Genomic DNA, 12,554 nt, shown 5'->3' with positions numbered 1-12,554 from the left:
CTCAAAATTAAAACGTAACCTCATGTTCATAATCTTAAAATACTTTTTTTTTTTTTTTTTTTTTTGTAATTTGGATATTTTAGATACTTTGTACCCAATTTTCCCCTTTCCTCATATTTATATCTCTCTCTTGTGAATTTGCAGGGGATAAAGTTCTAGCGTTAAGGTGTTTCTTATAAATTGGCTGTTACAATTTTATCTAGAAATGTTTTATCATTCACAATGAACATGGGGATATAAGGGTTTACCGGTGAATACATTGTCATATTTTTTGCAGTCTGATTAAAAATTGAACATGAATGGCTTTAATTAGAGAACTGTATTCTTTTCTATTACAATGATGATTAAATTTTGCACAAAAAGAATCAAAAGAGCATTGCCATTGGCCTCCATATGATCAAAGACCAACAATGTTTTTAATCAAACCACACTCCTTTTGTAAGATTTGTTATGGTCTTGTTAAAGGCAGCATACAAGTAATCCATATGACTCCAGTGGTTAAATTCATATCTTCAAAGGTGATATGATAGGTGTGGGTGAGAAACAGATCATTATTTACTATCAATCTCCACTTTCATTTCACATTATTCTTCTTTTATTTTTGGCGATTTGCATCCCCCCTACAGGGCAGGAAGGAGAATTTATAGTAAAAAAAAAAAAAGGACTTAAATGTTAATCTGTTTCTCACCCATCATTATACCATTATATCTTCACATACTACATACATAACAGATAATATCTTAAATGTTACCCTTGCAAGATCTGCCATCTAATTTGGTCGAGTTTGCGCAAAAGTATATTGAATAGTGTGGGTGAAAAACTTTGTAAATAAGAAACATTTTGGAGAAGTCATGTTCTTCATTGAACTGTAATCCATTAATGTGGAAACAAAATCCATGTGTAACAAGAATAAAATATACAAACACCTGTGACAGTACTGCACTGTATATATATATATATATATATATATATATATATTTTGTCCATTAATACATACAATTTTGCATCTTAAAATCTGAAAGGCACTTTATCAATTCTATCCATTTATTTCAGTTGAGCTACAGCTGTTAAACACTAAGCAACTTCACTGTAAAATACTGTAACCTTAAAATACTATTTAAAAAAGGTTCAGCGATCAGCATAATTTTCCCTCAGGGAGTCACAGCGAGTGCTGGCCTGACACTGAAATGACAAAATGTGCATTCAGATCACAGTTTTGTGAAACAGGACCATCACTTATTGTTTTAAAAATAAAGTTTGTGTAACAAGTAAACCATTGGATAAAACTTGTACAATTAAAATTTGTACAGTTGTCTCTAAAAATAAAACAAGAAAATTGGCTGCATCCGCATGTCTTTTTTTTTTTCTTTCTTTTTTTAGCAGCAGTCCACAAATTATCCAGTACAGTTCCAAGCACTTCAAAATATGGTCTAAAATTCCCAAGATTCCATCCACCTGAGCCCAGCCATAGAGGAGGCAGGGTCGTGTGCCAATGGCCCCCTCATACCATAGGAGAGCGGGTGGAAGAGGTAAAAGCTGAAATAAGAGAGAGAGTGAAAATCAACATATCACAATTTTGGTGTTGGAAGAATATTAGCAGAAGAATACAATTTGTGACAAAAAAAATAAAAAAAAATAAAAATCAACAACAATATAAAGAACAGTGTAGAATTAGGTACAGAGAACAATATAGAATAAGAGCTTCCATCAGAGAAAAATAAAATAAAATTACATTTTACATTTATTCATTAAGCAGACACTTTTATACAAAGCAGTATGTAATTTATTGATTCCAAGATGGAAATGTATTATAAAGATCAAAAGTAAGCATTAACAATAAGGTGACCACAAAAACAACTAATCACAATAGTTAAAGAGCCATACCTGTAAAGTAACCCTAACAGGAGCATAGATTGACCTCCCCTAAAAAGATACTCTGATATGGATGGACTAAAAAGGAGATCTAAATTCTGTAGAAAGATGTCCAGGGTAACACCTTAAATGAAGAAGGCAGCAAGTCAGAATGACAGGTCTTTACTGGGTAAACTTGTGTAGGTATATTTTACAGTGAATTGTTAATGTAAAGTGTGTGTGTGATCATATACAAAAAAGCAGGATGTGTATCACTTTTAACATTCCAATAGAAAATACCTACATAAAAAGTGTGCACATCCATTAAACGATAATGAGAAAGGTGCATTTGGTTATTAATAAAATAAATACAATTTTCTTAAGATGCATGTATAAATGCAAAAAGCCAAAATATTAATTTGTAAGAACTGTGGCAAAAGGGAAAATCATGTCCTATAAAGATAAGTGCTCATACACTAATATATTTGTTTGTGGCTTGCTGGCACATCAGTTATTAACCAAAGTCTATGAGAAAGGTCTAAACTTGACATGTTAATTATAAATTGGGCAGAATTCTGCCCTTTGAAGGGAAAATCTAAGGAGGTGACCTTAGTTATCTAGTTTGCCTTTATACCTGTGAGCATACTGCTGAACAGCATGGCAGGAAAGTAATGGTGGTAGTAGAGTATACGACCCATGATGTAAAAAGGCAGGTAGTGCAGCAGCCAGCCCAGAAGCAGCATTCCTCCACCCTCCATTAAAATGTGACAGTGCACTGAAAGACAAGATCAGCGGATTTAGACTACGCATGAATTATATGCTTATGAGAACTACAGTATTATTACTACCTTTCACATTATTCCTTACCTAACCTTATTCCCTCCAGCTTTACACCTCTCTGCACTGCCAAAGAGGCCACAATCACCATGACAACAAATAGACCCAGACTGAACAGGTTTAGCCACCAGATTATCTGAAAGAATAAAATGATCTTTGGCATTGATAGGACAGGAGATCGGGGGGGGGCGCATTTGAAAGGGCAGAGACACTTACAGGGTTGCCCAGGAGATAAACACGGTATTCAGTCTCATTTACTCCAGAGAACCTCAAACCCTAATTAGTAATGAGATGATGAGATTAAAATGTGTATTACTGTCAGTTTCTTTATTTTGTGTAACATAATTTATAGAACATACCTGATAGTTGATGGGCCAGTGCCAGGGCTTAGAATTTACCTCGTTATCTTTGGGCTTCAAACCACTGTTTCCCTAATAAACACAAATGTTAGGAATTTAAACCAATAATTAAATCAATGAAGTGTATTTAAAAAAAAAAAAAAATATATATATATATATTTTTTTTATTACTGGGAAATTACTGAGTGCATCTTTAAAGCGATAGTTCACCCAAAATGTTTAATTCTCTCATCATTTACTCACCCATCATGCTATCCCAGATGTATATGACTTACTTTCTTCTGCAGAACACATTTAAAGATGGGTGGTAACTGTACCAACAAGAATATTCTTGTTACTCATTTACATGGCTCTGATCACTACTTTGTTCAATTCAACATGACTCTCCCATCTATATTAAAACAGACTCCGCCTTTGGTTTCCTTTCGCCGCAATCTCCGTTCTCTTTCGCCCACTCGCCTTTGCACTGTTGTCTCTACCTCTCTTCTCTTGGCATGAGGATGAGTAAATGATGAGAATTTTAATTTTTGGGTGAAATATCTCTTTAAGAGTGCTTTTTGGGTGCAATCTTACCCTTATCATAACAATATGAGACTCCCAAAGAATCTCCAGAAAAGTGGGTTTAAGCACTGACAGACTGATGTTGGGCACTGCAGATACACAAATACATCACACTTTAACACTTCAGCTCAAACACTGCTGAGAAAAATCCACCCAATGGGTCATTTTCAAAAATTTGAAACAACTAATATTATATTTATAAAATTGCTATTGGGTAGTACATTTTGGGTTGATGTGATCCTCAATATTCCACTGTGAGTTGGGGGTCTCCTTGACATATGGACTACATGTGACCTCAACCTGTTCCCATCCCCTGTAAAAGAGTAAGATGCAGTTTAAAAATGGTATTAGATATGTAATGTGCTACAGATCCTAGATCAGATTTACGTAGCTGGTGAATTTTGGCAAACGCATGCTCTCACCACTTGGGGAGGGTCTTTCCAGAAGAGAAAAGCACACAGCCTGTGGAGCGATGGAGAAAGCGCACTTTACTACGCAGCACCTTCACTGGATCTCCCTTCCTCCCTCCACACAACTCCACCTGCCACAAGTCATTAGCATCTCCAGTTCCATTCTGAAAAGATTAGCGATTATATTTGAAATTTGTGGTGATACTGCTTCTAAACGACCATTAACTGAGAAATGACATGTAAATTAAGAGTTTTTTTATTACTGCACATTTAGTTCAGAGATAATTTGAGTTCAGAGCATGTTTCTTCAATGCATACTTTTTATAGAAAGTATGCATGCATAACATTTATTGAGAAAGTTCCTTGTTACTCACAATGCCGTAACCCGTGACCTGCAGGTGTTTTTTGGTTAGTGGAGCCTCATGTAGATGACTGTGAAGATTCCTGGTAGTTCTGGTTAACAGAATCATGTGTGCATTGTTTGAAACTAACATTCATCAAACTTTTTCAATGTTTCATATTCTTATTCTTTATCCCAAGACCTTAAACTGCTCACATATAAACAAATTTTAATTAGCAAAACAGCATTTAGAGTCGCAAATGTTTTATACAAATCTGTTATCTGCTTTAGGACAGTGTCATTACAAAGTAATTAATTATTGTAATATAACTTATTTTTAGTGCAAGAGTAGTGTAGTACATTACATTTCAAATTATTGTAATCAGATTACATTTACTGATTACTTTTTAAGTTAATTACTTTTAATTACTTTATTTAGGTTACACATATTTCTAAAATAATACTATACATGTAGTACACATTTAACCCTTTTGGGCCCGCTGTATTGTTTGAAAGCTTAGAATTTCTACTTTCCAATGCATGTAGGCATTATGACCAAAACTGAACAAGTGCTTTGAAATTTGCAGACAAATCAGAAGTGTTCCATTTTTATAATTTATAAAAAATAAAAATATTGCACTGTACATACTATTGCAATCAGTAAAAACATCAAACTCATCAAATAGCCATGTGTCAAATGTTTTGACAATTATGTTTGCATTGCTTATATGCCATTTCTCCGCTTATAACTTAACTAAAAATAAACGGAACATATAATATCACATGCCATTACTTAGAGGCGGCGATTATCATTCAAGCCCACACACAAGGTAATCAAATGCATAGATCATTAGATAATCCACAGGAAGCACAATGTTACATATGGCCACCAGGAGATGGCGCCAAGTAAATGACAAAGACTCGATGATGCAGACTCTGAGTCAAAAGGCACTCATTCTGTGAAATCTCATTACTAAAATCATGTCTGCATGCTATGCAAACCTTTAGTCATCGTTATATTTGCATGTGTAATTAGTTCTTATGTACAATTATTGTTTCATTTGTTTGGAGAGGCATTTGGACACTTGGAGACACTATGATAAATTGTTTTTGTAACGCTATAACGTTTGATTGCTTTGTCGTATCAACACAAAATGTTTCTCAGTTACAGTCGACATGACTGGGAACAAAACAAAAGCAGTTTATCTGAGCCACCTTATTTATACCCAGAGATATATAATGCCAAATCAGAAAAATACTGAAAAAAAGTAAATTTTTGGCTACGTCTTTTTATTTTTATGATTTTTTTTTTAGTGGTTTCTTAGGCTGAGAGTCTCAGAATTGATCAAAATCTACATCATTAAAAATGTTAAAGTTTTCTTTACAATGATACCACGCAATTGACACTCTTTGCTTTTTTTGGTTGAGTTTTAAGCCTTTAATTTTGGGTATGCCACTGAAACTGGAAATCTTTAAAAATACCTTCAGAGCTTAAAGGGTTCAAACATGAATTATGTTAATTTGTACATCTGTTTGCGTTTTGTGACATCTAAAGAAATGAACAAAGAGGAAATAAAGCCATTATTTTGAATTAATTTAGTGGAAAACAAATGCTTTTCAGTAAAATGTTTTTTTAAAAAGAAACTTAAAAGTAAATAATAATGTAATTAATTTGCGATGAAGTAATTCATAAATTCAGTAATCTGATTACAATTTTATAGTAATTAGTAATTTCTAACAAATTACTTTTTTTTGGTGTAACTTACCCAACACTGCATTAGGGTTTGTTTTGGGCATGCAAACAAAATTGAGACTGATGTTTGGTTCACTGAATAACAGAAATCAGACTATTCTCAACCCTATTGAATCTAAAAATGCTTTTATTACAGTCAACAATCATTCAGTATGAATAGGATCAATATCTCAACATAAAGTAGATAACAATATAAACACACAAAGAAAGAAAAGAAAAATTCACCACACACACCAAAAAACAAAATTCAAAACTTGATGCTTACTCTTTGTGTTCCAATTTAATAATGTCACCATGTCGGACAAGCTCTGGGGACCCTGTTTGATCTTAGCAAAGAACAGGAATTATTGAAATGTGTGCAGTGTATCTATAGACAACAACAATTATATATAAGGATCTCTGCTCACCCACAGAATTGTCAGGTCTCTTGACCAACCACAGGTTGTTATAATCTTTGTGCAGATAGGCTGTAACCTATATGGGTTAAGATTAGAACTTAGTCATTCAGCAGATGCTTTTTATCCTAAGCGACTTAATTAATCATTACTATAAATAATTTCATTTCAATCTTTTTACAGGTTCAGAGCAAAAACACACATTTTAATTTAATAGGAAATCTATACACAGGACACATTACCAAAGTACCAAATTGTATTAAATAAAAAAACTTTTATAATTCCATCTGGCTTGACAAAGCCAACATACCATTATTCTTCAGACTTGGTTTAGGGATTTTTTTTTTTTTTTTTTTTTTTATCCCAAAAAACCAAGACCCAAGTTTGACTCTAACTCCTCTAGAGCTTTCAAGCTACATCCACTAAACTTGACACAGACCTTCAGGTTGTTCTGACTCAGGTTGCTGTGACTTTTCTTACTGATCAGAGTCACAGTTTTTACACAGCAGGTGATCAAAAATCCCCAAAATCCCATAGACTTATATTAATGAATATAATTATATTAGAATGTTCAAATTAGCCAAGTTCAAACAACAACAACAAAAAAAAATCAAATATTCAAATTTAAACAAGGCCTTTAATCTACTTTAATTTGTTCTTTTTCTTTCTTTTTTAAAATTATTATTTTTTTTTTTTATCTATACACTAGTGGCAAAAAGTTTGGAATAATGTACAGATTTTGATCTTATGGAAAGAAATTGGTACTTTTATTCACCAAAGTGGCATTCAACTGATCACAATGTATTGTATCACAAAAAAAATGTTCAGAACTGCTTAAACTACTTCAAAGAGTTCTCATCAAAAAATCCTCTACGTACAGCAATGACAGATTTGCAGATCCTTGGCATTCTAGCTGTCAGTTTGCCCAGATACTCAGGTGACATTTCACCCCACACTTCCTGTAGCACTTGCCATAGATGTGGCAGTCTTGTCGGGCACTTCTCACGCACCTTACAGTCTAGCTGATCCCACAAATGCTCAATGGGGTTAAGATCCATAACACTCTTCAAATTATCTGTTGTCCAATGTCTGTGTTTCTTTGCCCACTCTAACCTTTTCTTTTTGTTTTTCTGTTTCAAAAGCGGCTTTTTCTTTGCAATTCTTCCCATAAAGCCTGCACCCCTGAGTCTTCTCTTTACTGTTGAACATGAAACTGGTGTTGAGCGGGTAGAATTCAAAGAAGCTGTCAGCTGAGGACATGTGAGGCGTCTATTTCTCAAATTAGAGACTCTGATGTACTTATCCTCTTGTTTAGTTGTACATCTGGCCTTCCACATCTCTTTCTGTCCTTGTTAGAGCCAGTTGTCCTTTGTCTTTGAAGACTGTAGTGTACACCTTTGTATGAAATCTTCAGTTTTTTGGCAATGTCAAGCATTGTATTACCTTCACTCCTAAAAACAATGATTGACCTATGAGTTTCTAGAGAAAGCTGTTTCTTTTTTGCCATTTTTGACCTAATATTGACCTTAAGACATGCCAGTCTATTGCATACTGTGGCAACTCAAAAACAAACACAAAGACAATGTTAAGCTTCATTTAATGAACCAAATAGCTTTCAGCTGTGTTTGATATAATGGCAAGTGATTTTCTAGTACCAAATTAGCAATTTAGCATGATTACTCAAGGATAAGGTGTTGGAGTGATGGCTGCTGGAAATGGGGCCTGTCTAGATTTGATCAAAAATGACTTTTTTCAAATAGTGATGGTGCTGTTTTTTACATCAGTAATGTCCTGACTATACTTTGTGATCAACTGAATGCCACTTTGGTGAATTAAAGTACTAATTTCCTTCCAAAACAGCAAAATCTGTACATTATTCCAAACTTTTGGCCACTGGTGTATATCTATAAATAACCTTCAAACATATTTTTTTTAATTAAGGTTGAACTTTCAGACAAGGCTTTGTAAAGCTAACATCAAAGTGCTTACTTGACTTTTGATCTAGTTAGTAATTGTCAACCAAAATAATAATTACACCCAACGTGAAGGTGGATTTATAAACGTAGAATCTTGCCAATAATACCATTACTGATGTCTAGCAGTTTAAGGTGAGTACGATGAGATGAGAAACTGACCTGCTGCTGATGAGCTCCAACCCCTTCTGGATAAAGGTGCCAGTGAGAGTGCAGATAACCTCCGGCTATTCGCAAATTCTTTACTGTTACAATAGAGTCATATGCCAGGTCTGTGTGATGGGAGAGACGAAAAGAAAAATTTCAGACTATAAAAAACATATTTAAATTAATAAATGAACACCAGATCAGAAAAAAGTACTTACACTCTGGCATTGAGGCATTGTGCAGATTGTTTCCAATCAAGCGAGACTGGAAAGCTGAGCTAAAGAAACCATCTCCAGGACCGCTGTGTGTGGAAAAGAAAATTGCATTTGTATTGTATATTGGACATAACCTGCTTTATTAATATAGTATTAGTACAACACCAGGACAAACATACCTTTTGTTTAAAACTATAAAGTGGACAGCAAATATTGTAGTGTATAGGAACATTGGAAGCATTATCAACCCAAAAACTCGAGCTATCAAGTGCTTCCCAAAATCCACCTGAAAAGCAAGAAAATATTTGTGTGCACTATACGCAGAGATAAATGTATGTTTAAGACTATTCAAACTTGTTATTGTTTTGCATTTATACCAGACACAAACTGAGGTCTCCAAGTAACCTCCAGAGATCCAATGCAGTGTTGATTCCCACCAAGAGTATTACAAACAGCCCCACAAACTTTACCCCGAGAGACCCGGAGAGGCAGACCCCAGTTAGAAGCAGCCACAGCCACCAAGAAAAGCTAAAAGGCCTAAAACAAGAATGTTACAATGACAATGTGCATACCTGATATGTGAGGTACACAAACCACACAGAAAAACCGAGATGCAATAGCCTCCTCTACCCGAGTCTGTATGTGTTGAATCTGACCATACTCAGAACAGAGCCCATGATGAAAAACATCAGAATGGGATCCAAAAGGATGTATTGAGAGAGGGTGATGCAGCCAGTGTCTGTTGTAAAATAGACCAGTTGGTTTAGATGTTTGCAAACACTAGCATGTTAGTATACTAGGTGGTAGACTGGCATAATGCCCTCATGATTTATTATACAAGTCACCTCAAAGTTTATGATCACTACGAAACTCACCAAAGATAAGTAGACAAGCTGCAATGAGCGCTGCTTGTGTAGAACGCGACAGCCCCAAAACAATTAGGAAGGCAAAAGGAGGCAGACAGGAACCAAAAGCTGCACAGACCTGAACACATGGAAGTAATCACAGGCATTAGAGCTCATACCCATAAAATTATGTATTATCATCAAAGCATAAAAGGGCTGTGGCAATTTCTTGGAAAATGTACATTGACAAAAGACGCCAACATGATGCTAGGGTGTTGCTATTCGGTAGATTGGTTTTTAGGATGTTGCTATGAGGTTACTAGGGTGTTCTGGTTGGTTACTTACTAGCCCATGTCAAAAGAGCCCACCCCCAAATATCTATGATCCTGGTCCCTAGATATGAATTGAGTCCCTGCATCAAAGTACATTTGAATTATTTTACATATTTGATTGTTCTTCGGGTGAAAATAATAAGCCTGATTGCTCAAACATATGTCAGTAAGTCAGTAATAGCTCACCCCTCTTAAAGGAATAGTTCACCCAAAAATTAAAAATCTCTTATCATTTACTCACCCTCATGACATCCCAGATGTGTATGACTTTCTTTCTTCTGCTGAACATAAAGGAAGATTTTTAGAAGAATATCTCCATACAATGCAAGTGAATGGTGGACAGAACTTTGAAGGTCCAAAAAGCACATAAAGGCAGCATAAAAGTAATCCACATGACTCCAGTGGTTAAATCCATATCTTCAAAAACGATATGATAGGTGTGGGTGAGAAACAAATCAGTATTTAAGTCCTTTTTTTTACTATAAATTCTCCTCCCTATATGCACAAAGAATGCAAATTGCCAAAAACAAAAGAAAAAGAATGTGAAAGCGAATGTGGAGATTTATAGTAAAAAGGACTTAAATTTTTATCTGTTTCTCACCTACACCAATCATATCACTTAGATTTAACCACAGAAGTCGTGTGGATTACTTTATGTGCTTTTTGAAACTTCAAAGTTCTGTCCACCATTCACTTGCACTGTATGGAATTACAGAGCTGAGATATTCTTCTAAAAATTTTGTTTGTGTTCTGCAGAAGAAAGTCATACACATCTGGGATGGCACGAGGGTGAGTAAAAGATGAGAGAATTTTTGGGTGAACTATCCCTTTAAACACGTTGCATGATTTGTGGAATCATTCATATCTGTAGTACAAACTGGTGCAATGCTGGGTGAGATACTTGCTGAAGTTTAATAATTATGGTTAATGATGTGTTCATATTCCAAACACTAAGTATAAGCAATAGTAGTCCTGATACTGTAAAAGTGAAATAGCAGAGATCTGCATTAAAATAATTGTGATAACGGTTTACCCCTCGCATCCCCCAGTAGTTGTGGTGCTCATATTTGTCCCCTGGTTTTATGAAAGGAAAGGTGCCATCATAGCCTGTCAAGTATCCAGCAAGACCAATAAGCATCTGGAATAGTAAAGGAGTGCAGATGTATCTATATTAGTCAGACAAAGACATCAACTATACAAAAATTGACAAAGTAATCCAGATTGTAGTGCAGCAAGCAGGGAGTCTAGCTACATTGAAATCCATACCTTTCCAAGTGGTGGATGGACATCAAAGAAGAAGGTGCGATTAATATAATAGCTGCCCATTTTCCCAAAATGAGTCTCATCCCAACTGCAAATGGACCATAATGTTTACTGATTGTGCATTAATAGCAACCTCGTTCATGTACAAGAGGCAAGTAGCACATTAATTATACAGTTTAAATACTCACCAAACATGGGGAGGCTCAGTGATCTTGTAAAAGCGTGTACATACAGAGAGCAAAAACACCAGGACCCAAGTGTAAACTGGCACATGGTCATCTCGGGAGGGAGGATTAAGGTGTCCTCCTCGCTTGAGAAGCTTTTTATTTGCTCCATTAAAAGTCAGTCTATTAATATGATCATATGTGAAGGGTTTATCAGATACTCCAGAAGGGGGTTGCACAGCTTTGGCTTGGAGGACGCTTTCACACATTTCGTTTACCTTGCATGGTTTTCGATGTCTTACAGCTGATGTGTCTTGTCTTTGTGTGTGATGCTCCTTCGGTCTGTCATCCATTTATAAAAACAATAACTTCAGTCGCTGAATTACATTAATACAACGTTAATCCTTATAGGACATAAAGTCTTGCAGTCTGATTGTGTTGACATGACGCTCAATGCGAAATTATGTGGCTCCTAATGTTCCTCTGTTCATGACTGTTGTGTCTCCATAACTGCTCTGGATTGTTGGTTTGTAGTATTGGGAATGTCTGCACTTCACTGCCATCTACTGATCAGGAGAGGGACACGCACCGTCAACCTCTCAGCAACGTTTATGAAAAATAATCTAATATGATAATGAAAAATAATGAAAAATATATATCAAAGACAAAAAACAAAACAAAAAACTTTAGAGAACGTTCTGTATAAATTCTTATTAGGTTGTCACAAAAACCTCCCTGTAACATTCTGGGAAGTTTAGTTTATGGTTATAAAAAATAGAACCTAAAGAGAACGTTCCAAGAATGTTAGAAATTTGAGTAACACTTTATAATAATGGTCCGTCATTAATAGGTAACTATGCAGGAATTAATACAGGACAAATGAGTAGTACTACATTAACTCTTTAGTTACTACTATTAACTAATATGGAAACATGATTAACCAATCAGTAAGTAATAGTGAACTGATGACTGAGGTAGTTCACTGTTAGGAAATCCATAATTACTGAATTTAATTTTCCTCACTGAGAACTACCAACTAACTATGGACACTAGACATGTCCCCCTCAATGTCTATGGTGGTTGCGGCCATGATCATAGTCAGTTTACCT

General features: G+C 35.2%; 1 protein-coding gene across 2 annotated transcripts; it reads right to left on the bottom strand.

Annotated features, from left to right (window-relative positions):
• Positions 1-1,030: 1,030 nt before the first annotated feature.
• LOC127455344 (protein O-mannosyl-transferase 2-like) lies at positions 1,031-11,969 on the bottom strand. Of its 2 annotated transcripts, none has more exons than XR_007899661.1 (21): positions 11,470-11,969; positions 11,285-11,369; positions 11,052-11,156; positions 9,717-9,825; positions 9,472-9,580; positions 9,219-9,378; positions 9,021-9,127; positions 8,845-8,927; positions 8,642-8,751; positions 6,519-6,585; positions 6,377-6,437; positions 4,393-4,471; positions 4,031-4,182; positions 3,830-3,921; positions 3,621-3,697; positions 3,048-3,119; positions 2,905-2,964; positions 2,719-2,798; positions 2,486-2,626; positions 1,885-1,996; positions 1,031-1,536 (listed from the first exon to the last, which is right to left on the bottom strand). XR_007899661.1 is itself a non-coding variant. In XM_051723156.1 (21 exons), the coding sequence occupies exons 1-21, from the start codon at positions 11,796-11,798 to the stop codon at positions 1,431-1,433; spliced, it is 2,322 nt and encodes a 773-aa protein (XP_051579116.1). In that variant the 5' UTR covers positions 11,799-11,969; the 3' UTR covers positions 1,031-1,430. The 2 variants fall into 2 exon arrangements, 1 of the variants encoding a protein (XP_051579116.1); XM_051723156.1 differs by having other exon boundaries at positions 2,719-2,824.
• Between the last annotated feature and the right edge of the window lie 585 nt (positions 11,970-12,554).

The sequence above is a fragment of the Myxocyprinus asiaticus genome, chromosome 17, assembly GCF_019703515.2.
Source record: "Myxocyprinus asiaticus isolate MX2 ecotype Aquarium Trade chromosome 17, UBuf_Myxa_2, whole genome shotgun sequence".
Taxonomy (NCBI): domain Eukaryota; kingdom Metazoa; phylum Chordata; class Actinopteri; order Cypriniformes; family Catostomidae; genus Myxocyprinus; species Myxocyprinus asiaticus.
Note: the sequence above shows the minus strand (reverse complement) of the source record. Positions and strands in the feature narration are given on the sequence as shown.

Excerpts from the sequence above, each read along its gene's own strand:
- LOC127455344 (XM_051723156.1), bottom strand. The coding sequence starts at position 11,798 with ATGGATGACAGACCGAAGGAGCATCACACACAAAGACAAGACACATCA. Across the intron at positions 9,826-11,051 it reads ACTACTGGGGGATGCGAGGG|GTCTGTGCAGCTTTTGGTTC; the intron begins GTAAACCGTTAT and ends CCATGTGTTCAG. Across the intron at positions 9,128-9,218 it reads GAGACCTCAGTTTGTGTCTG|GTGGATTTTGGGAAGCACTT; the intron begins GTATAAATGCAA and ends CTTGCTTTTCAG.